Source organism: Acinonyx jubatus, chromosome E1 (assembly GCF_027475565.1).
Source record: "Acinonyx jubatus isolate Ajub_Pintada_27869175 chromosome E1, VMU_Ajub_asm_v1.0, whole genome shotgun sequence".
Lineage (NCBI taxonomy): Eukaryota > Metazoa > Chordata > Mammalia > Carnivora > Felidae > Acinonyx > Acinonyx jubatus.
The window spans coordinates 28,488,422-28,513,157 of record NC_069397.1 but is presented as its reverse complement, the minus strand read 5'-3'; the positions used below and the strand labels follow the sequence as shown (position 1 = coordinate 28,513,157).

The window sequence follows — 24,736 nt, the reverse complement described above, 5'->3', positions numbered from 1 at the left end:
TTAATAAGAGAGAGAATCAGGTGGCCTGATGTGAAAGGGTTACCGGCCTGAAGGAATTTGCAAGCCTGTGAAGGGCCAAACAGTCTTGAGGGACTTTTACTACTGCTATTGTTTTTCTTCACAGATACACCCAGCAGCCATCGTCTGCACACGTCCCAGTCTGAGCACTCAGCGCCAGCACGTGCGTCTTCAGCCCGAGTCCCTGCCACCCCTCCAAACCCAATTTCATCCTTGTAGGTTTCTCCAAAGCAGGATTTGCAACAAGTGGCGTGTTTTCTTAAATATTTGTTTTGCAGGCCATTTACTCGGCTTGGCTATTTTTACAGTGAATAAGGAGCAAGGCTAAAAATACCTTAGCTGGTAACCAGATCCGTTCTGCATTTGACATTTACGTGGAATTCATTTGCATCTCATTTGTTCGCCTTTCTGTTTAACAGGTAGAATGTAAGAAAGCTCAGCCTAAGGAAGTCATGTTCCCACCGGGGACAAGAGGCCGGGCCCGGGGACTGCCTTACACCATGGACGCGTTTATGCTTGGCATGGGAATGCTAGGTGAGTCTGGGCGGGACCCTGGGGACACAGCAGAGCCATCACGGACTATACACCCAGCCAGGTCATCTACCAGTCGGGCAAGCTGCCTTACCTCTCTGAGCCTCAGTTTCCTCGTCTGTAAACGAAGGTGACAGGCCCCTTTGCAAGACATCTGTAACCATTAAATGAAGAGAGATAGATACATAGACAATAGATGGATAATAGGAAAATAGGGAAGTAGGTAGGTAGATAGGTGATAGATTGATGATAGATAGATAGATAGATAGATCGATCATCTTGTCCCTTGCCTGGCTCATAAGAGCTGCTTGATACTATTTTATCACCTTTCCGCTCCCTTTTCAAAAGAAGAGCCACCCCCGGGCCTCACCCCTCTCTACTAACTGGGCGTTCTTAAAGACCTAAGGACGCCTCGCGGCTTCACCTGTGTGAGCGGAGGCTACATTTTCTAAAACTTGGGAGAGGAGGGGGAGTGATGAAGGTGGGCTATAATCCTGTCTATTTAAATGATTAACATTTTTTCTCTTGGGATATCAGAATTTGCATTTAAATGGATGTTTTAAATGGCCTGTTTTACTCTTTATTTGCCAAAAAAAAAAAAAAAAAAAAAAAAGATGAAAGACAAAGTGTGTTTGTTCCGACAAAAAATGATCTCTCCTGGCTTTTAGAGAAATTAAGTTGCATATTATGCCCCTTCCTTAAAGGTATCTCTGTCCGTCCCGCGCAGATAATTGAAAATCTTACCGCTTAAATGGCATGAAAAATGGAGAAAGCAGTGGAGGAGCGTAATGGTGTGGGTCGCAACAATAATTAGAAATTTCAAGGCGAGAGAACGGTATTTTAGTGCAAGTTATTGTGTGTCAGGAAAATACTAATTAAATGGGATAAATGGTAGTTAATGGTAAAATTCCATTCAGGCACAGGATCTGTCTAGTTTTAATGGATTTTCATTTGGTTTGGCTGAGTCCTCCTTCTATATTGTTTGATAGGCTCTTTGTGTGTTTTCAGATTTGCAGCTCTTTGAATCGTTCCTGGCTCAATTTTAAATGTATAAAACTAAAAAAAAAAAAAAAAATGTATAAAACTTTTCTTGGCGTTATAAATTCTTAAAAAGAATTGTATCTATTTTGTCTGAGGAAATAACAAGGGGAGGTAAAGTTATTTTGTGGAACTTTAAGAAATGGAAAGAGATGCCATGAGAATTCCTGAAACTGGCTGGAATGGTACTTCTTCTGGAAGGAATTCTTTTGGTTTAACCAAGTTGCGATGGAAATTCCTATGTACTTCTTTAAAAATTGGCCAAACGATTCTAATGCTGATCTAGAAGAAGAAACACATGAGACTGAATAAGGAAATGTTTTCAAAAGAGTAATGAGAAAAGGCCAGTTTGACCAAATAGCAGAACATAGCACAAAGCTACGGTAATTAAGTGGTGTGGTATATAGGGACGTGCCTGTTGATAGAAAGTTAAAGCACCTGAACTAAATGTATTTCTGTGTATGAGTATCATTATTATACAGAAATGACTTAAAAATCAGTGGGAATTATCTCCTGGTTGGCTAGGAGACACTTGGCTAGCTCTTGCTTAAAAAGTCATTTTTATGTGGTTTTTACTTTATGTTGTATACCAAAAGAAGGTCTGAATGGATTAATAGTTTTAAATTTTAAAATCACATCTTAAAAGAGTTGCCGCCTGCTAGCATGGGGAGTCTTGAATTTTCAAGGTTGAGTATAAAGGCCCTGGGGCATAAATCCTTTTTAGGATCAGATCTTCAGAAGTGCCCTATCTTTCTGAGTCTAACTTGATGCCCTTGACATGCTGAGGAAAATGGACTGTTTTCTTCAGGTGCAGAGGCGTGAGGCGAAGCCAGCTCACTCTTGTCAGTTGCCACAGAGCAAAGGTGCAAAGGTCAACGTTCGCCCCAGACTGTGTAGGCAAGGGCTGGGGACCGATGTCTCCATGGACACCCAAGCTCGGATCCCTGAACAGAGGGCACCCAGTGGTTTTAAGATGGGAGCCAAGGCAGGGAGGCTTTGTCGAACCTGGGAGGTGTTCAGGGGCGAGTAGGCTTTGAGCACCTGCTGCGTGCCTTGCCCCAGGCTGGTGCTGGGAGACAGTGCTTATTAACAAGGCGGATGTGGTCCCTGCCCTCTGAAGCTCGTGGTCCGGTGAGCGTGACAACAGTTAACAGCTAATCCTACAGATAGTTAGTTATCCTCATAGAGTTATGGGGTGCTTTAGGAGCACATAATAGAGAATGGAAATCAGTCTGAGGAATCAGGGAATACCTCCCTGTGGAGGTGACCTGTTAGCGGAGCTGAGAAGGTGAGCAAGCGAAGGGTGATCCAGACAGGAATAGCCTTAGAAAGTCAGGGTCCCCGTGTGGAAACCTGAGAGCCCACTGGCCTGGCGGAGGGGTCACGTCCACACAGGGCATGTGCGAGGAGGAGTGCCAGGCTCGGTGCCTCCAGGATTAGCTTTGACCCCGCTGGTGATGGGCAAACCCTCGTGGTCTGTGATTGGCTTCTGCTTCTTGAGGGAGGGATGTGTGATGAGTGATGAATGGCAGGAACTCACTCCCCTGCCCCACTTATTTTCCCATCTCTCATGGTTGAAGTTATGCCTTCCCTGAGCTGCAGTAAAGAAGTAACTGTTGGTTAAAAATGTTGTCGTGGTTGAATCTATTCGTCCTGGAGTTATGACCTCCCACGGGCCACCCCCCCCCACCAATCGACATCCCTGCCACTTAAGGCTTTTGCCTTTTGCCCATGGAGGTCTGTTGAGGCTGTTACCAGGCAGAGCCCCCAGGCCTCAGCCAGCCCCACCTCCTGTCACAGAGGTTTTCCTCCTTCTCCAGTCAAGCATAGAGCCCTTTGGATGGAATTGGTGGTGTTAGCCTAGCCTCCACCAATTGGGACGTGGGGGCTGGGTAAGCCAGTGGGGAGAGCCTTGGACTTGAGAACCAGGAAGTCTGGACTCCTCACCCCATGAGCTGTGTGACTTGGGACAAGTGACAACATCTCTGTCCTTCGGTTACCCCATCCTTAGATAGGAATATGGGAAACTCTCACTTCATAGGGTTGTTGATGATAAATGAAACCATATCGTGTCCATCCAGTGCTACACTTCATCAAATCCAAGGCATCGTAGGTGGTGAAATTCATCTTTGTACAAACATTCAGAAAGAAAAATAAATATGCTGTTAATTAACCTGCACCAATGCTTTCTTATCACAATGACCGTGAGATAGAGCCTACTTTCCGAGATGTGAAAATGTGAAAAAATAAAAAAATGCGTGTCTTCCAGTCAACAAAATACAGCAGTACGTACTCAAATTGGGAGCTGTTATTAGTAAAGTAGTGGGGAGCCCCAGGCCTTCCCACCCAAGCAGGTGCCCAACACCCTTCCACAGTGCCCAACACCCATCCTGCCAGTGACTGGGAACACAAAGCAGCAGGTGTGACTCGTGCTGTGGCACCTGTAGTCTCCTGCTCCATTCAGACCCTCAGCCCAAGGAGTTGGATTATCTTTGAGTTTCTGCCTCCCAACAAAGATCCGTGCACAGGGCTCCAGGCCTCATCAGACCCCAGTCCTCCTGAGGCCCCAGCCACTATGGTGAAGGCTTCCAGACATTCGCTGAGATGGGTTTCCTGAGAGCTGCCAGAATGTTCCCCCAGCCAGGAACCAGCTCAGCCCAAGGTCCAGGTGGAAGGGGTGAAGCACGCACAGCGCCAGGGAACACGCTCACAGTCTCAAGGCCTGGTTGGCCTCTTGCCTCCTCGGCCAGGCTGGAGTGTCTGCCGAGCCTCTGATGCACTTGCTGGAGACTCCCGGAGCTGCCCTTCGCTCGCCTTGGCACAGCGTGGCATCCCAGGCCTCTGGACTCTCTGGACAAGGAGAGTGCCATCTGCTCTTTTGCTTCTTCTCTCTTACCACGGTGGCATCGGGCGGAGTCTGATCCTTCGCTAAGGTGGGATGGCCTGACATGTCCCCACAAGTCACCTGGGTCTCCTCCCACCCCCCATGGCGTTCATCTGTCCTTGGAATCACTACCATCACCTGTAACATGTCAATGCCATCACCATGACAGTTTGGCTGATGAACTCGGTGCGGACAGAAAAACATTTTTTAAGAGCTCTTTAATGAAATGAGGATTCAGTGATTGACATTTTTGTTGTTAGAAGAGCAGAAAAAATCTGTAACCCTTGTACAGATTTTTGGAAGTGAGACTATTAAACCATGAAAGCTTTTAAATCCATTCACTCGGCAAATATTTATTGAGCACCTACGAAAGGCAGGCACTGTTCTAGATGCTTAGAATGCATCAGGGAGCAGACATTCTAGGGAGACAACAGATACACTGGTCTGTAAATGACTCGGGAACTGTGAAGCTAATTTTTAAACACCCTTTAAGGTTTTCTCCGTGGTTGGGGAGATTGCATCAAAAGGAGGCTGATGAGCGTGTAGTCGCACTTTATTCTTTCTTGATCTCTCTTGATGTGGCTCTGCCTACGTCCTTGGGAGGAAACCTACAGCTGTTTTGGTTTTAGCTTTCAGAGCCTTTGACAGAATCTTAGCATAATCAGCCCGATGGGAATTGCTTTAAAAGAATGCAGGAGAGCGGTGGAGGGGTCGTTCTGAGGCCAGCTCTCCCTGCCTTTGAGCCGGACAAAATCAAAATCAACTGAGACCCTTGGAAAAGTCTTTTAGCAGCCTTCAGACATTGTTCCACTGCCTTGCAGCGGCCAAGAGGTGCCCACAATTATCCAGCTCGGTGCACTGGAATCTCTGGTTTTTCTTTTTAAATTTTTTTTAATGTTTATTTTTATTATTAGGAGGAGAGAGAGAGACAGAGTGCAAGCAGGGGAGGGGCAGAGAGAAAGAGAGACACAGAATCGGAAGCAGGCTCCAGGCTCCGAGCTGTCAGCACAGAGCCCGACGTGGGGCTTGAACCCACGAACTGTGAGATCATGACCTGAGCTGAAGCCGGACACTTAACCGACTGAGCTGAAGCCGGACACTTAACCGACTGAGCCACCCAGGCGCCTCTCTGGGTTTTCTTAATGAAAATCGACTTCATAAAAGCAAACATGATTATTGCTGATATATTTTTTTCCTTTTGGCCTTCTCTGCCCTCAGCCACATAGTCCTACTGCCTTAACTATCTTGGCCTCGCTGGGCACACTCTATTTAACATGTGTGATGCCGCTGGTAGAGTGCTACCTCGTTGCTGAGGCCTTGGAGAAGCTTCAATCTGCAGGCCCGGAAATAGACTCTGTAGACCAGCTGAAGAAAGCCTAAGGCATTCTTAACAATGCTCATACTGTGACGTCCCTGTGAAGTCTTGACCCATTGTTCCCCGACATTAAGCCCCTCTGAAATGAAAGGGGGAAAAAAATCATCATCTAGAAGAGACGAGCTGTAATCCACGGGTGTTCACTCACAGATCAAAAGGAGATTGGCTGGAATTTAGAGCCGCTTGTCTAGACCCGTTTGTCTTTCCCCAGAATATCTGCTGAGGTGCTTCCCGAGGAGGTCTCCATTTGTTCAGCTGTTTCCTGGTGGGCAGGAAACTCAAAATCTAGCCCGCCCTTTTCCTTCTAGCACAACACAGTGCACCAGAACTTTCTGTGATGGTGGAAAGGGCCTATATTTACACTGCCCAAGATGGTAGCCGCTAGCTGTATGTGGCTACTGAGCATTGAAGATGTGGCTCCTACGACCAAGAGGCTGGAGTTTTTCATCATAATTTAGACTTAAATTTGAATTGGACAGCGTAGGCCTAAAGATGCCCCTGGGCTTCGGGGTCTGGGCGTCTTGGTAGACCTTGGCCTTCACGTCCTGGCCTGGGAAGGGCTCAGGCCCTAGGTGTTGCATCTGGATGCATACCTCACTGAGCCAACGTGGTGCCCTGGGCAGTGCTCTGCAGCCCACTTGGCACATATGTCATGCTCGGACAGGTCCCTGGATAAGCAGCCCTTTTCTTGTCTCTTTCAAGTCGGGGGCCTGGTGGGAGCAATTTTCCATGACTGAGTAGCTGAGTCACAGAGCCCGGGAGAGGATGAGTCATATGCTCAGCCTAGAATGCAAACATATTCCAGGGTTGGAGCGAACATCTTCTAGAGTCGGAGCAAAGATCGAGAACCACAGTTCAAAGAACTCTGTCGGCATCCCCGAAAGGAGGCCCTGAAGTGATCTGACTGGCAGATTCAAATCCTGTTGTTGATTTCTGACTTGCTTTCTTTTTTTTGTTTTTCCCCACAATGGAGAGCCTGTCCTCCAGAAAGGTGGCCATCCAGGCAGCAGGCTTAGTTTTTCCTTTAGTGACAAGAGATAATTACTGCGGGATTGATCAGGCATCCAGAGTACTGAGCAAATAAATGGTGCCGTGGCCGGTGCGGGAGGGGCCCCGCTACTCATGGAAAGGGTGGCCGGGTCATCTCGCTGTAATATGGCTTGATGGAGCGTCCACGTCGGTGTGCTCTAATGTGGTGTTCATATGCAGCCAGCCAATTTCCCCGTGAGGCCGGGGCGCTGAGCCGTTGGAGCAGAGCTGGGCTGCACAGCAGTAAATGAAGAGGAAAATTGAAGTAATGTTGTATTATAAATTTATGATTTCATCTGCCTGACCCAGAGGATGTTCGCGATGGGGGGGGCGGAGATAAGATATCCCCCCCCCCGACTCTGGCAGGTGCCAAATTCTCATCTTGGTGGTGCAGGAGACAGTATTGACGTGTCCAGGATGATTGGGGTGAGGCCCAAAATAGGGGTGAGCTTGACCGTGCTTGTCTTCCTTCTTGTTGAAGACGGTCACATGTGCCCGGAAGAAAGCAGATCTGGGAGATCTGACTCCCTCCCGAGTCAGGGAGGGGCTGGGCATGCTGCCCTCTCCCCCACCATCACCCCCCACACACACACCCTGAAGGAGTCTTGAAGATGACACATGGGTCTACACTTCTGCTGTCAGATTAAAATATTTCAGACCCCTGGTGCCACGAAGTTAGAAGCAAAGGAGTCATTTTTCACCAGGAAAGCCCCTAGGCAGCAGTGATTTGGCTGTTTGCATATAATCCGTTTATCAATATTGTTGAAATAATGGTTTAAGAAATCTAGTCATGAAAGATCTGATTTGATAGCAGGTGATTAATTCGGAGGAGAACTGAGCTGGCCAGCCATGAAATAAATACCAGGGAAGAAGCCGCTGAGCGTGCGTCCGCTTAAGGCATCGAGTCTTAGCCTCTATCCCTTCTTCTCTGTTCCCGTGTTCCTTTCCGCACCGGGTGCCAGAGCTTAGCGTTACACTTGGATACCCTGCTCCTCAGCAGTCGGTGCAGAACCGCCAGGTCATCCTGTCTTGTCTGGGCAGCCTTCTGCCGGGGAGACACCGAGCGCTGAGCAATATACACCCAGGGAAAGAGCAGGCGACGAGGCCCTTTTTGGGGTGGAAACAGGTCAGTTGGCCAGTGAGTTGCGACTGCAAATTTGGAAAGGCTCTGGCTGAAATAAGGGAAGGGAAGGGAGCCACGGCTGGTCTCAGTTGAGAGTTTGGGCCCGTCCATGCTGCATGGGACCTTGCAGAGCTTTGTACGGCTGGCAAGACTCAAGCTGACAGAGGACAAGGAAGACCCTCCCCGCCAAGGGCATGGCCTTGGACCAGAGGCAAGCGTGGAACCCAAGTGTCCTGATGCCCACGAGGGCGAGCCCCCCTTCTGGGTCTGATGACAGTTCCTCTGGTGGAGCAGGAGTTATGACACCAGCAGGCATGGAGATGTGAGGAAGGGCGGGTCCCACCTCTGGACCTCTAAGGGATCAAAGCTCTATGAACAGGCAGCAGGAAGACCAGCAGACTGTAACTCAACGCTGCCGGAGTCCCCTCCAGATGAAACGTCAGGAATGATACTGTTCCTTTGGCCCGCGCCGCAGGTCAGAAGATGCTGGTAACGTGTCCAGATGCACTTGGGACACGGATGGTGAGACCCCAGAGCCTGTGTCTGCGGGTGTTTAAGTTGCTGTACAAAACCGCAGAGACACTGCTGCCCTCGTGGCTGGAGGGCATGGAGACTATGATAAACCCCACCCATCAGAGCAACTTCCTACCAGCATTTTGGTGGCAAGGAACAGAAACAACTCTGGCTGCTGGAAGCAAAAAAAGGAGGTTGTTGGCAGGGGCTCATCAACACACAGAATTGCCAGGAAGGCTGGAGAATAGGCAGGAACCGGGGAGCTGGGCGGTCAGCCACAGCCACAACCCAGGCACAACCCAGGAACGACCTGGTCAGGAGGCCACCGTTGCTGCCGCCGGGTGCTGGGCTCACGCTGATGTCATCAGAATAAATTCTGCATTACCGCCCCCTCCTCCGCCCCACTAGCCCCAGAAATGGATCCAAGGAAGACTTCCGTTGGCTGAGCACAGGCTCATGACCTACTTCCCAGCTGCCTAGCTCAGAGAGAGCAAGGGCCCTTTTCTGCTTCTGTGATGGGAGGCAGGCCTCTCTCTAAGACTCAAACACAGAAATGGGGTTCAGGTGCTGGGCAGCCGAAAACAATCATAGACACCCACCTCAGAGGTCAAAGCAAAAGTCAACTGCTGGAGAGCATGAGTGTAGTAAGCGTACGGTCCATTGAGTGGAGGGAGGCAGAGTGGGCCTGACGGGAAGGGAACAGGGGGGTAGCCACGGGTCTCCGGTGGCCGGTAGAATCCGTCCAAGCAGGCCACACGCCAGCCTTCTCTGTAGCCTGGGGCAAGAGGCAGGGACATAAACCGTGACATGGCCCGAGCAAACACGATGCAGGGTCGAGAGCCGAGTGGCTGCTCACTGGGAGTTTCATGATATATCACAGAGGACCACAGCAACACCAGAACGTTCCATTAGTTTCCTCTGCACCCAGCCTGGCAGCAGTTTCCACAAGCAAGCACCCCACAGTTAGTGGCCACCCCCGGGGTGACCTGCTGAGATCATGTGGAAAATACGCTTTCTGTGAAATGCCCGTGAAAACATGTGGCACGAGGCTTCGGGGTGCGGGCCACGTTTCTGGTGCACATTTTAACCCAGCCAGAACCTCACCGTTCGCGGAGGGCCTTGGGAAGATGCTGTGACACCCTTTGGAGTGTCCGTGCCTGGACATAAGCCCCTGGGACCCTGCCTCCGTTGGGCCATGGCTTCTTAAGCCCAGTGTTTTTCCAGAGGCACAGGGTCAGCCCTGAGTTTTGCCCCTAAACTCTCACCCCCCAAGTACTCCTGCTTTGTCTGGTGCTAGAACTGCTGTTCGCTGCCTTGGGAGGAGGCATTACAAGGACTTTAATCTCCTACTGTCAATAGCTTTAAGGTAAAGTACATTCAGGGTAAGCTCTCCAAATGTCAGAGCCAGGCGTAGGCCCCGTGTTTGGTGCTAACGTGTGGCATTTACTCTGCAGGTTCCAGAAAGTGCGTGGGCTTTGGGGGTCTCTCTGCCCAAATACAGGTTAATTACCAGCAGGCTGACAGCGGTGCCCCCAGCCACAGTAGAGAGGTGACCCAAGCCCTGGCTGGGTAAAGACCCTCACGGGAGACAAATCATTTTGTGCAGGAAAATAACTCAGGCTGTCCTCATTCTGGCCCTTTCTGGGATTTCACCCCAGACCTGAGGCAGCTGTGCTAACACAACTGTGATCTTTCTGTGTTCAAGGCTATCCCAACTTTGTGGCAACCTATGGCCGCGGCTACCCTGGATTTGCTCCTAGCTATGGCTATCAGTTCCCAGGTGAGTGTCTTTGTCTCCCAGGGCTTTGGGGGGGCTGCATTTGAGGGGAGGCGGGAGGATCCCTAGAGAGAACACAACTCATACACCTGTCCATTCAAGAAATGACCTATAGGAGCTGAGGTTCAAATCCTCTGAACTCCAGGGTCAGGATGCAGCTCGATGTCTGATTAACCAAAGTGTGTCCTCAGTGCCGGGTATTTGAGAGCAGCAGCTTTTAGGGGAAAGGGAAGGAGCTGAGGCAGGAGCCCTCCCTCTCTCTACCCACTCTCCTTTGTCTGGAGCCGGTTACAAGTTCTCGCTCACTGGACTGGACTCATCCTCTGCCTCTCCTATCTCCCTCCGCCCTCCCTCCCACCCACCCACATCCGTCCTTCCTTCCTTCCTCCCTCCATTCCCCCTCACTCCCGCTTCCTTGAGCTTTTCCTGGCGACCCTGACTTCTGTGCCCTTCTGTGTGTAACTGTGGTGTGCCGTTGGGGTTTGGGCTCGCTGTCGTGAGTGGGGGTGTGTAGATGGTCCCTCCCCTGCATGTGGGTGTCAGAGACTCGAGGCAGAGCCTATGGTGATGCCCGCTCACGTGCCCAGGGTTCCCCAGCTCCCATGCAGCTGGGAGACCTGGGACCCCCACCTGAGGCAGGCGGCCTGGACAGGCACGGTCTTGAAGGGTGAGGGAAAGGGTGCTGAAGGAAGCAATGTTTCTGGGGCTTTACTTGTCCCTTGAGGGGGTGAGCCAGCCTTTCCCTGACCTGGAGTACAGACGGTATATAGGGGCACCTGGGGTGTCTGTGTGCAGAGCTGGACAGCCAGAGTTTCCAGAGAAGGCATTAGCAACAAGCTTTGTCTTCTTGGGTTCTCTGCCAGGGTAGGGGAGGCTCCCTCAGGGGCTGGGCTTCCAGCAGTTTCACTCCTGGTTGGTCATCCTGCCTGGACCCAGAGCTCTGAGAGGCCCAGGGAGCTCGGACACAGTCCTTAGAGGATCACATCCGGAAGCCAGGGAGGAAGGCAGGGGAGAGGTTCGTGAGGGTCTCACCCAGTATTTGCACGTCTCTGACTGAGCTTTGGAGCAGGGAAGGGTGCTCCAGAGGAGGTCAAGAAGCATTTGGGGCACTTGGAGCCATGCCCTACGGGTAATAGATCCTCACTCAGCGACAGAAGCCCTAGGCTCTTGCCTGGTCACAGGCGGATCACCTGACGTCTCTGGGCCTCATCTCTGTCTTCTGTAAACAAGGGGTTTGGGGCAGGATAGTCCCCGGGGTCTGTGCATCTTTCCGATTGTAGGGTTGAGAGGGGCAGGGGCGGCAGGCACAGTGGCAGAAGTTCCGTATGGAAGAGTATGAGTAGGAGAGACTTCCCCGTGAGCGTGTCCCCTGGGGCCATCAGGACAGGGCCCTCCACAGGGTGGCTCTAAGGAAGCCTCCCCCCCCCCCCAACTCCTCTACAGCAGATGGCTGCTTTGGGGTGCCCGTGGGCCCCTCGAAGCAGGGCGGTGGGCACCACAGCCAGTCTGCGCCTCCATTAGACTTTCCCCATCCACAGATGGGGACCCTGAGGCCTGGAGAGGCAGGAAACCCTGTTCAGGGGGGTCATAAGCAGCAAGGAGCAGGGCTAGGATTTAGACCCAAGTGGTCTGGGTCTTAACTGCTGCATTACACTCTCTCTAGCGTCCATCTGTCCAGTACGATCGCACTAACCACACGCAGCTACTATAATTTAGATTGAAATTAAAATGAAATAAAATGAAAACTCCAGTTTCTCAGTCACCCTGGCCACACTTCAGTTACTCAGCAGGCACATGTGGCTGGTGGCTGCCGTTAGCACAGCACGTAGAAAGTTGGGCTGGATGGCGCCATTCTGGAGCATAAAGAAACAGGTGGGGGGTGCATGGTCCACACACGTATGTGCATGTGCTCACTGCCCCTCCCAGGGAGAGCTGGCGTGTCAACGTCCCTATTCACTGCTTGCCCATCCTCCTCAGCCCAGAAGCTGGTGGCAGTTTTAGGAAAGCCTTTCATCCCCCTCCCTCCCCTGGCTTCCTCACCAGGGAACATATAGGCTCCCATCCTGACTCACTGGGAGCACCGTGCCGCTCTGCACACCTAGCTCAGCCTGCCTCCCTTCATACGCAGGTTGCCATTGCCCCTCGGTGAGGTCCTAGTCCCAGGCAGGCAGAGTTGGGGGATCCTAACATGGAATGATTGGGGGGGTGACCGTGGATCCCATGCTAAGGGCCCTGTCTCGTCTAAGAGCCTGCCCTTGCCTCACGAGCCATCCCAGGACATGTCTGATAAACCTCTGTCTAAAGGACTTGTGTCCTTGGATCTGCCCTCAACGGACATGTATGCCACACAGAGAGGCGAGAGTGACCGACCAAGGCTGGGTAGGATGACATAGTCTTCCAGCTGCCCAGCCCTTCACTGGAAGCCAAGGCTTCGGGAACAGAGCAGAGGTGTGAGGGACCTGGAGTGGGCTAGGACTGACCCTGTCCAGGGTCTGTGTGTCACAGTCACCGGTTCCTGTAGCTTAACGCAGTTGGCTGGACTTGATGAGGACAGGAATCTGTCTGGCCAGAGGCTCCCTGACCCGTGGGACTTGGCTGTCCTCTTGTCTCCCAGCCATGAGACTCTCCAGTCCCCACCCTTGCAGCTCACACCTGGGTGTGAAGTCTCTTGTGTGCCCTCACCGATGGCCATGAAGAGTGAGGCCACCTGCTGTCAGGGAGGGTCGGTGTGTGGAGTGGCCCCAGGCTGGGACGAGGTGACCCTGTGGCGGGGCCTGGCCGCCCACATCACCCTGGGAGGAGGCAGGCCAGTTTCAGAGTCCAGCCCCTGCTGCCCTCGCCCCCTGGAGTCGCTGCCTCTCGCGGGGCAGACGCCCCGTCTGCTGTTCCCCAGCAGCCTAGGTAGTCCCCTATGGTGGCTCCCCTCGAGAACCAAATTTGACCCCTCCTGGAGCCTCCGCCCCAGGACAGGGTCTGTGAGTCGGGAGCTTTGGAATGCCCTGACATCTGCCTCTTGCCCCGTGCCTGTGAGGAGTGTTCTACCGGGCCTGGAGAGTGGGCTGGGTGCAGAGGGACGGCCCGGAGGAGGGCAGCCCAAATCTGCCCTCCGCTCACCCTTCTCCAGTGGACTCCGTTGACCCCTCCCCGCACCCTGGGGCTCTGTGAGTCGGTGACAGCAGCACTGCCCTCCCCACCAGACAGCCCTGAGGTTTTTGCTTCGTGATCTTTCTTGTCCGTGTCCTTGCCAAGCACCACTTCCCCCGTTTGCCGCCCCCAGTCTCTCTCACGATGTGTGGGGGCGCCACACCCTTCCGAGCCCCTTTCTGGACCCATCCTTGTGGGGCCGTGCGAGGGCTTACCAGGAGAGATGAAGGGACACCCAGGTCCCAGAGAGCCCCTGAGGTTGTTCACAACTGTGTGCCGTGGGTCCCCTCTCAGGACAGAGGGCCCTGCTTTTCACCTGGGCAGGCCCTTTCTGTGAATACCCACCTCCTGTCCTGTGCTTGGCTGCCCGTGTCCCTCAGCGGAGCCCCGTTCTGCCTCTGTGACCTGGGGTGGCAGCACACCGTCTGGGGCCGCACGGTTGGCGTTAAGCGGCGCCTGCCTCTGCCCACCCTCAGGATTCTGTGAGAGTGAGTGAGATGCTGGCAAAGAGGGCTGGACACGTATGGGTAATTGTTAGAGTGAGGAAGAGTTCTCTAGAAAGATCAAGTGGTGACCAACCACTGTGGAAGCGGCTCCTTCTTCCCAGGCCCAGTGTCCACAGCGTGCACCCCGTCCCCGTCCCCTGAGGATCAGTACTGGGGCTCAAAGAATGATGGTCCTCATCGGCGACCTCCCTCGTTTCCTCTCTTTCCCCCCGCCCCCTGGACTCTCGTTTCCATGTAATCTGTTAATCTCTGTTCTTATTTCACTTTGCAGACTATTTGCCGATTTCACAAGACATAATTTTTATCAACTAGCTCTTAAGAGAGGCATAACAAAGTGGGGTTTGCTACCATTACTAGACAGAGGACACAGTCCCGGCCGGGGCCAGCCCAGCCACTGTCCGTGCCTGCCGAGACTGTCCTAGCTGCCCGCTTGAACCAATGTTCTTTTTCTCTTTTTTAATTCTTGGAAAAGACTCATGTCCTCACTGCCTCACTCAGTTTAAAAAGAAATTTTTTTTTTCTTGTGCGGTCCCCTGGCATTTTGCTTCTTGTACCCAGTGTGAACATTCTCCCCACCTACCCCAACCTCCCACCCTCACCTGGAATGTAACGGGACCAGAAGGAAACTTCTCACAAACTTTGTAGAGCCTCCTCAGGGGAGTCCAGGAAACAGGCATCAAATTACTTTAAATATTGACCAAATAGGCTTCTTGGGACATTCCATGGGGTGGGCTTTTAGTGCGGATGGCCCACGGGAGTTGGGGATATGTGACTTGGAGCACCTATGTCCTGTAGTGGACAGCACCAAAAGTGAACACACACACACACACACACACACACACACACACACACATATCCTGTTCCTGTAAATACTAATGTGTGGAAAACTGAATCTGGAAGGAAAACTGTATCTGAAAAACCATCATTATCTGGTTGTTTTTGTCTTTGGGGGCCAGTCCATCAGTGGCTATTGCCAATAACATAAGTACACCTGTCTTTGAGAAGGGACAGCAGAGTCACCTGGGCACTGCCGTGTCTCGGGCACCGTGGGCACAGGAAGGAGGGACCTTCCCCAGCACCCCCACCCTCACCTCCCTGCCCACCCTGGCCTTGAATTCCCTGGTGGCATCACGGCCCTTTGGCCCACTGATGTAGGAGGGGACAGAACACAAAGGGTCTCCCTGATCTGACTGGCACCCCTGATGGTCACCCCCCCCCCAGAAGGGCTTGCTTTTCCTGTGATCCTGATCCCCTCCACTTCTGCATTTGAAATAAAATGCCCCCACTCTCTTGGATTGATGAAGTACAGCGCAGCAGGACCCTCAAGAGTCACCCCTTTGTTTATGCGCATAGTTTGTGAGAAGTGACCCACCCACATGTTTCCACTGGATGTTTTTGATGTGAGCAGATCCATCTGTTTGAATGTCACTGTCCTTGAGACCCAACCTGTGTGGTTTTGCTCGTCTCATTAAAGATGCTTGATGTAATAATTGGTTAGCCTCCTTTGATTTTCCTGCAGGCTTTTTCACGAGTGCTATTTTTTTTTTTAAACATATCTGTACGGCTCCTCCCCCTCCCCCCCCCCCCTTTATTTTGTTTTGCTATGAATTGCTTTGCTTTGGTGAACTTGTCCTAGTATGCTTGCCTCGCAGACGTTACGGCCATTGTGAATTTTCTTCATCTCTGTAAATAGTTCATCTGTGCTTCTCCCTAATGACGTTTTATTTTTCTCCCCCTGTAAGCAACTGAGGTAGAAAAATAAATTGTTTATCACGGACGTGCTGTGTGCTGCTATCTCTTAGCCTGACAGTGTCCTGTTCTCGCTCCGGGGGAGGTGAATGCACGGAATAACTGGTACCAATGACGGCCTAGTGCAGTTTCTGAAAGCATGTGGACTCCCCCCTGGCTGCTGCCTGTCGCCAGCCCTCCCTGCTTCCCCACGTCCCCTGCATTTGTTCGAGGCGGTCCTGTCCTTGAGCGGAGTGGCAGACCATGTGCACGCACTCTGCATGCAGCAGCTGCACGGTTAGCCCCCGCGGCCCTTCCTCTGCCATCACTCCTGCTCTCGAGAGAAAATGTCACTGGGACATCTGGAGCCCCTCCCATCTGTGCCCCAGGTGTGTGTAAGCTCGTGCACATGCTCGTGCACACCGGCCTATGTGTGCTTTGCACATGGTTTGCTTTCCTAACTCCCCTGGACAGTGTGGGTTGGAGACGTGAAGCTACAGGGACCTCATTTCCAGGTCCTACTTGGCCATGTAGTTGCCATGTGACCTTAAGCAAGTGATTTAGCCCTTTAAGCCCCCGGGATGATAACAGAGCCTAGTTAGGTTGTTAGAATGAAGTAGGATAACGTGTATCTGGGAACGTGCCCTGTAAAGTGGTAAATGCTGTGCAATTAGAAGGTTTAGAAATCGTGTTCTTTTGTCACTCTCCAGAGTGGTTTTCTCTTCCTTGTCAACCTCAGTGGAGCTGCCCATTGGTGGATCTGCTTGTCAGTGAAAGAAATGATATAAGATCCCCGAGTAAAGCCAGAGAATTTCTGGGACTTCTTGCCCACCCTCACACCCCAACCCTGCAGTTTCAGTTCCTCCCCATCTGCACATTGGCAGATGACTAGATTAGGTACCAGGTCTGGACGTGAATGAGGCTCACTCCTTGAAAATGCTCATAGTCCCGCTGATGGAGAGAGGACCAGTCGTCAGGGCCATTGGACATCGTGACACAGGTGCTTAGCTATAAAGAGGGAATCTCTCTTTGCTACAAGGAGACAATGGTGGCTGCTTGTCCAGCCTAGGGGACTGTCAGGAAAGGCCCTTTAGAGAAGATGACATCCGAACTGGGTCGTCTCGCAAAGTCAAACAAAATTCACTAGGGAGAGAAGGAAAGGAAGTATATCCCGGGCAGAGAAATAACATGCTTAAGACACTGAACCAGGTAGTTTTAAGAAAGAAAGAAAACCCAAAGTAATAATGACCGAAACAAAGTAAGAATTTGTTTCTCCCATGTAAAAGAAGCCTGGATGTGGCTTCACAGTATTAGAGGCCACTCTTCACGTTCTATTCTCTTCAACATAAAACCCTACCTCATAGTCCAAGAAGGTTGCCCAAGCTCCAGCCATTATATACTTGTCCCAGAAGAGCACATCTCTTCCCTTTAATACTTCTCAGAAGTTAAGTGTGGCACTCCTCTTAGATCCCATCGATCAGATTTCATTCATATGAGTAGTTTTAGCTGCAAGGGAACCTCAGAAATGCCTTTATTTCAGGTAACCACATGCCAGCTAAAAACAGGGTACTGAGGAAGAAAAGTGGAATACATACAGGATAATAATAATAATAATGGAATAATACAGAATACTTAGCAATCTCTGCCACAAACCTGAAAGAGGAAGCAGTACAGGTCCCACAGATTATACAGCAGCTTGTAGGGGGTATCTTGGGTGGGGGAGGGGAGACGAGGCTAAAGAGAGAGGCAGGATTGAGTCACGGTAGGTTTGTGAGTCAGATTCAGGAATTTAGATTTGATCCCGAAAGCAGGTGAAAACGCTTACAGGATTTTAAGTAGAGGAGTAATGTGATTAGATTTCCAAGGTGAATCAGAGAGGTGGGGGGCCCGTGGAGAAACCACAAGGGTCAGTTCTGTTCCCTTCCTCCTGCACCTTCACTTCCTCTCTTCTTTCCTCCCCTCTGCCTCACTATCTCTTGGCTCCGTTCCTCTCCCTGCCTCAGGCCGGCTGGTGGCCCTGTAGGGGCCATCAGCAATACGGGGGGGGGGGGGGGGGGGGGACCAGCCAGGCTCAGTGGGAGCAGCCAGGCAGTGCATGGGGTCACCCTGGGACTCTGGTTCTGGAAGTCCCAGCTTGTGCTTGGATCTCTCCAGCAACAGAAAACAGGCTTCCTCTCGCGTGCCGATGTTGACTGATGGGTACTGGCCTCCTGGAGCACCGGCCTATGAGTGATGTTGAGGCCAAGTCCTAGCTCAACAGAAAGAAAGAGGGGCTATGACTGATTAGTGATGCCTGCGCGGTTGCTGGATCTGGGACCCATGCCCACTCACCACGTATTTCGCCTTCCTTATTTCTCTAATGATGGTTCTCGGGTGCTGGGTGATTTTCGGTCACTCTGGAAGATGGCTGTTCTGTTTCACACAGAGGGAGGTGGGTGTGGTCCGAGGAGAGGTGCGGGAGCTCCAGGACATCATGTCCCCTCTGGAGGACAAGCCTCTGTAGCCCACGGTCAGTAGGGGCAGCTGCCAGGTAAGCTTCGGTCAGGTTCGGCTAGTCTGAGCAAAGACAAAGGCTGAGTGGTCTGTCTTGTCCGGAAGGGCGTGGCCTGGTGGTAGAAAGCAGAGTGAAGAGAGCCCAAGTGCTCGGGAGGGGAAGGAGTTTGCCATAAGCCGGATGACTGAGGAGAGCGGGCCGTGGCCGTGGGGAACGGGCTGCTTCCTAAAGCGGCTCACACCCAACCTTGTCGCTTCTGTCTGGTTTAGGACGTTTCGTCAAGTGTTCAGAAATGCCCGTGGCTGCCCCATCAAAGGCCTAGGATCGTGCCTCGATTGGCCTGGGCCAGTGCGGGGAGCAAGTGCTCCCTTCTGTCCCACCCCTTCCTTCTGACCCCACTGGAGAGAGGTGATAACCTGCACTTGCAATCCTGCCTTGGTCTCTGCCGAGTTCAGGTTTTTCTGGCCTGTTTTTCAAGGGGAAAGAGCAAGGCCCTCCTCCCCCGGCCTCTGTCACCTTGTCGGGGGAGGCAGCTCCTGGCTTGCTGTGCTGGAATTGTAGAACCAGAGGCTCGGAGGACCCCTCACCTGGGTGTCCATTTAAACCTCAGCACTGTTCTCCCACTGACCTGCGGCAAGGCCTCTCTCTTCACACCTCTGCCCCAGCAAGGCTCTCGTGCCCCCAGCAAGGGAACCCTGTGGACCCCCTGAGCTGGTGGGTCCCCGACCTGGTGGACCCCCGATCTGGTGGGTCCCCAGGCTCCGCCAGCACTGCCTGGCTTGTGGCTTCCCGTTGGGTTCCAGAACGGGGCCCACCCAGTGAGCCACGGCTGGCTCCTCGCTGCTGGGAGCCGATCTTGAAACGCTAAGACGAGATGATTGGCCGCCCAGGTACGCGGACGTAACCTCGGACCCGTGCACCCGGGCACCCGCAGTTCTGTAGACAAACGCTCCCTTGTCAAGAAGGCCCCTCCTGACACAGCAGCCCGCGCACGTCTGTTCATCACCCACCCCGATCTGCACAGCCCTGCGGCCCTCACGCATCGCCTCCAGGGATTCCCCCCTTCCCAGCCTGGATCCCCTGGCCGATCTTAAATCACAAGCCAGCACCTCCTGCACCACGTGGCCCTTACCCTCTTGTTTGACAGTGGAGGCCAGGCGTAGTCAGGAAGGCCTGTCTGCTGCTCTGAAAGACGGAGAGGTCAAGTGCCAGCGCACACCCCAAATCCTGGCGTGAGGGCCGCCGGGGCCGTGTGTCGGCCTTGCCGCCACGCACCGCCGTCCGCATGGAGAACCGGTTGCTGACGCTATTCCCAGATGAAAGCAGAGCGCAGTGCCTAATAGGCACTTAATAAATATTTGCAGAAATGAATTGGAGCGATCTGAATTGACGGGAATTGCGGGTTTCACTTTCGATCAGCTTTCCATGCCTCTTGACGCTCTTCTGCATAAATGAAGGGAAATGCAACTACTCGAGCGCTGAGCTCCCCATGGGAAAGCCCGGAGCGCTGTGCTCACTCCAGGCCTGCTGGGAGAGTAAGGCCTCCTCTCGGCCTCATTTTCCCCATCTGTCAAATGGGTCTCTTGATCCTTGCCCTGCTCCCTTTCCTCGCAAGTTGCTAAGAGGGGCACTGGGATCGGGCATGATCTAGCGGTTGGGAAGAGGGTAGGGTCATATCCAAGGAGGTGACCCTGCCAGAGGCTGGGGCAGTGTGAGGGAGGCTGCGGATGTGGCTTCAGACCTCCTCCTCCCAGGGGTTGAGCGCCATGCCTATCTGATGCCATCTGCCCCCGATGGCCATCCTCGCTCCCCTCTCCCGCCTCCTGGAGAACCTGTACCACCAGGCTCACAAAGTCCCTGGTCAGCCTGTCAGCAGGACCATAGTCACCTTTCTTCAAGCCCTTCGGTTTTAATTTCTATCAGCTAAAGCATGTGAAAGCCTGCCACTTAAATTTCTGTCAGCTAAAGCATGTGTAAAGCCTGCAAAAGAACAACAAAGTATTTTATTTAATGTGTACTTTTGAGAGAGAGAGAGAGAGAGAGAGAGACAGAGCATGAGCAGGGGAGGGGCAGAGAGAGAGAGGGAGTCACAGAATCCAAAGCAGGCTCCAGGCTCTGAGCTGTCAGCACAGACCCCAATGCAGGGCTCAAACTCCCATGACCTGAGCTGAAGTCGGACACTTAACTGACTGAGCCACCCAGGTGCCCACAAAATAAAAAAAAAAATATTGAGTGAAATTATTGGCAGGTGGCAGTGCCGGCCTGAGGGATGGACAGTGCATGTCCTCCCGAGGACAGCCAAGGACAGACCAGAAGGCAGAGGTGTGGCCCCCATGCCCTCCTCCTCCCCAGGCCGAAGAAATGGAGGGGAGCCCTGCCCAGAGACGTTTCCCCAGAATGCGGGTCAACCTGGATCCCCTGCCCCTGAGGGATCCCAGCCCGTGGGGTCACTACCTCTCCTCCCTGTGCCTTCAGGTGTGAGGGCAGGACACGAGCACGTTTTCTGCAGTGTTCTGGAAAGGGTCATCAGAGCCTGCCCTGGGCTGGGTCCTCTCCGGGCACAGGGATGTTAAGCAAGCGAGCAAGGAGGGCCAAGGGTGGAGGACATCCCACATGGGGCCAGGTGTGTTCCAGGGCAGTCTGACTGGTGTGCAGAGTGAGTACAGGGGACGGAGTCCTTGGCTTGGCTTGGGAGGCTCTCAGGAAGGGGTGATATCTGAACTGCGTTTTGAAGTCAAATAGAATTTCAGCAGGCAGCTGAGGGAAGGGTTTTCCACATCCAGCAGGTGTAAAGGCACCAACGCATCATATGCGTTCCTTCCTTGCATTCCTGCCTCTGTTCATTCTGTGGGCCCCATCTGGGTCGAGGCTGTGCCATTACCTGGCCGGGCCCGCTGGACAAAAGACTTTGTCATTGGGAAGCTGATGCCACTTCTCCCCAGACCCAGGGAATGAATTTGAGGGCCAGGGATGCCGTCCCCGCCCTTGTCTTAGGAGGCTGTTCCCGGTCAAGGCCTTTGTGGGTACCGTTGAACCCACCTAGTGGGCCTGGGCACGCTAGGGCTGGCTGCTTCTGAGGAGAACACAGCCTGCTAACACCTCCCGCTCCCCTCCCCCTCCGCCCCTCTGCCCCTCCACCCGCTGCCCTGCTCTGAGCCTCAGGAGGTGTCTCGCTGGCCCCAGGGCAGCCCTGGTTTTCCAGCCTTGCAGCTCTCTTAATGGTACATGTTTAAGGCCGCTCCAGGCTTTCTTCCTCTGACCCATGATACCAGTCTCGAACAGGCTAGGGTTCAGGCAGGGCTAGGAGCAGCCCTTCCCCAGCCCCCTTGCACCTATCTGCCCCTCCTCCACCTACCCCCATCTTTTGCGTATTCATCACATAGCTCTTAAGCACATGTCAAGTCACTGGCCCTGCCCTAGATGCCTGGGACGTGGTGGTGAACCAGAGAGACGTGCTGTTGCCTCTGTACGGCACTTGTTGGGGGCAGAGAAGCGAGCAGGGTTCCGGTCAGATGGAATGACCCAGAGAGGCTCTTCTGGCCCGCCCTTCCTAGAGGAGCTGGGAGGGGCCGGACAAGCCCGAGGGCAAGAGGGCAGCCAGTCCGGCTGATAACACGGGCACCAGAGCTCCGGGATCCACGTCCACACACCTGTGGTCACCACGTCGCTGGGCCCCGTCCCTCCTTGAGCCCCTGCGAGCCCTTTGCCTCCTGCCGTCATATTACCCCACCAAAGTTCGCGCTCACGCTTCGGATAAAACACCTCTTTATCACTCACGAGCAAATTATAAATGTTATCTATGAAAGCCCTTTGGATGTGAAATGTCATGTAAATTAATAGGATTTTAGAACAGGAAGGCTCCAGAGGGAGTTCTCAGCTCCGCTACTGTTATTACCTTGGGCAATAATAATAAAAATAGAAATAAAAGTTATTATTCCGCTTGCTGATGGCTTGCCACATGCTGGAGGACGGTGCTGAGCACCCAGTGCCATCATCTCCCTGAATTTCCCAGCAGGCCCTGCACGGAGGCACCGTTAGCCTCCTTGACAGCAGAGCAGAAGGGACCCGGGACGGCAGTTAGGAAACTTTTCTTGGGTCACAACCGGTGAGTGTGGGAGATGGGACTTTGCCACCTTGCTTTGATCACTCTGCACGGTTTCCTTTAAGCTCTCCGGCCCCGGAGCCCTTCCTCTGTTAAATGGGGCCGGTGATGTCTTCCTGCCAGGGGGGCGGGGGTCAGGCTCATTGGGATGATCCCGGGTCCTCTAGGAAGGGCCCGGCCAGGGGAGACTTTCTGGGGTCTTGGCCATGGAAAGTGCTACAGTGGTAGCCGCCGTTTTGCCATTGGTGTTCCACTTACTTTCTCATCATTTAGACCAGACTCTCTCACGTATCGGCGAGGAAACAGGCGGAGGGAAGGTTCTGCCATTCGCCCTTGCGGGTTGGGCTGGGATACAGTGGTAGGCCATACTGACTGTTAAAAATGTGAAATATTTCTGTACCTGTTGGTAAATAACAGCTGCCCTGAGCCCCCCGGAGTGCCTCCCTCACCACCCTGGCTTTCCCCTAAGACTCCCTGACCGTCCATGGTCCGCCCGTCAGTGATGCCAGATGCAGCGGTGCTCTGCCACTTGATGGCAGAAAGTCTCATATCTCAGGAGACCAAAAAGTGGGGGGCGGGGGGGGGGGTGTCTACATTTTGCATCCGGGGGAGGGCAGGGGGAGTTGAGATCACAGATGTTAGTGCTCTCACTGAGCAACTGATGGTGCCAGGATGGGGACCTGGGGTCTTCCAGCCCAAAGTCTTGGGGTGCTCAAGGCTTAAGTGTTTCCTGCCCTGGTCCATAGAGGTGGGTGCCATCGGCGTGGGTGTTTGGAACCGTGCTGTGGCAGAGCCATTGCAGAGGCCCATATAGAATGAAGCTGGAGGCGGAGGGCGGGGAAAGGTAGACGTGGTGAGGAGGCCCATGGAGACTCCAGGCCGTTTAGATTTAAATGGATCAGTGAGAGACCCTGTGGGGAGGAAGCAGGATTTTTTGGCTCAGCATCTGAAATTTGGGGAACAAGAAGAAGTGTGAAAAGCCATCTGAATAGCCAGCTCTAGAAGGACCAATAGTGAGACCAGTGGTTTGTCCTGACACCCATTGGGGGTAGGTGGGGGCGCATCTCCTAAGCAGAAATTGCAGTGTTTACAAGGAGTGGGGGGAGAGAGAACTCTCCCTCGTGAAAGGAGAAACTCAGAATAGTTGCCGATGTGTCCTTAGAGGCCACGGTCCAGGATCCCTTCACCTGAAGATCTTGGTCTTGGTCTGAGAGAGACAGGCAGGTGTTCTTCTGTGGCAAGTGGGGAGCCCTGGGTTATCCAGGACCACAAGCTGCTGGCACAGAGCAGCGAGGGCTGCTTTCGGCATGAACTCCCTGCGGCCATCCTTGCTCTTGAGGTCTCGCCGGAGCGTAAGCGGGATGTTGAACAGAGTGTCCTCGTACGGCCAGGAACCAGAGCACGTGGAATGTGTCAGCCACTCTGGATGCAGGCCTCTGACCAGCGCTTCTGATTGCTGCCCGCCTCTTCGAGCGGAATTTGGGGTAGCCACACCCAGGGCTTGAGCTCAGCTAGGAGGAGACCCTAAAGGGGACACAGGGGCCTGGCTGAAGATTGGACGGGTCCATGAGAGATCCCTCCCTTCTCCCTGGCAGAGTGAGCCTTTATCTAAGGCCCTGCTTATTATCGGCCAGTTTCCTCTCCTTCCCAGGGAGCTGGTTTGTGTGCAGTGTGGTCCCACAGATGGAGCCCCGCCCCCCTTTCTTGTCAGAGGCTAGTGACCGTAGGCTCCATGGGGGCAGAGAACACGTGAGTTTCGTTCACTGCTGTGATCCCAGTGCTTAGAACGGTTTCCAGCAGGTAATAGGTGCTCAGTAAGTATTTACGGAGAGGGTAAGCGTCTGGAGACTGGGAGGGCTCTAACATAGCTCCCTGCAGAAGTTCAGGGTGACGTGAGGGTGGCACTGCGGGCCCCAGCTCTCTGCTGGAGGGTAGGAGGGCCCAGGAAGAAGGATGCTGGGCCAGAGTCCCCACGTAAAGCTCTCAGCTTCCTGGCTCCCAGCAAGGAAGCAGCACCTAAAGTATGTTCTCAGTTCTCTCACAGTCTTCCACCCCACACTCCAGGCTGGGAGCTTGGTTGAGACTAGGCCCATTATCAGTCACCAAGGAGATCAGAAGCCACAAAGCTCCCCGGGGCGGGGGGCGGGGGGGGGGGGTGGGCAGGCCTCGCCCCACTGCTGGTTCTCAGGGGCATGAGGACGGCGGGCTGTCTGCTTTGCCCGCTGAGCGCCTCTGACTCAGAAGGAATCCGCAGGCACACTACCTTTCCCTTCTGGCCGGGTGCCCCGGGTCTGTGCTTGCCCCTTCTGGGAACTTTCACGTCGTTTCCAAAGGATGCTCCCTGACTTCAGTTTTTATGCTTCCCCGAACCCTTTCATCCACACAGAGGCTCTCTGACAACCAGACCATAAAACCTCGTAAGGGTTTGATGTGTCCCCTTCATCCGCATTGAAACATCTAAAGAGAAAATTAAG

General features: G+C 53.2%; 1 protein-coding gene across 9 annotated transcripts in view; it reads left to right on the top strand.

Annotated features, from left to right (window-relative positions):
- The window catches only part of MSI2 (musashi RNA binding protein 2), a 390,499-nt gene that overhangs the window by 327,998 nt on the left and 37,765 nt on the right, over positions 1-24,736 (top strand). For 8 of the 9 annotated variants that reach the window (XR_008294422.1, XM_053212757.1, XM_053212758.1 and 5 more), the window contains 2 exons: positions 438-552; positions 10,217-10,291. Coding sequence is in view for 8 of the 9 variants with exons in the window: in XM_053212757.1 (XP_053068732.1) it covers positions 438-552; positions 10,217-10,291 (190 nt within the window). In the remaining variant the exon portion in view is untranslated. Of the gene's footprint in view, positions 1-437; positions 553-10,216; positions 10,292-14,209; positions 15,716-24,736 lie in introns of those variants that run through there. The other variant, XM_027034206.2, reaches the window with a different exon arrangement.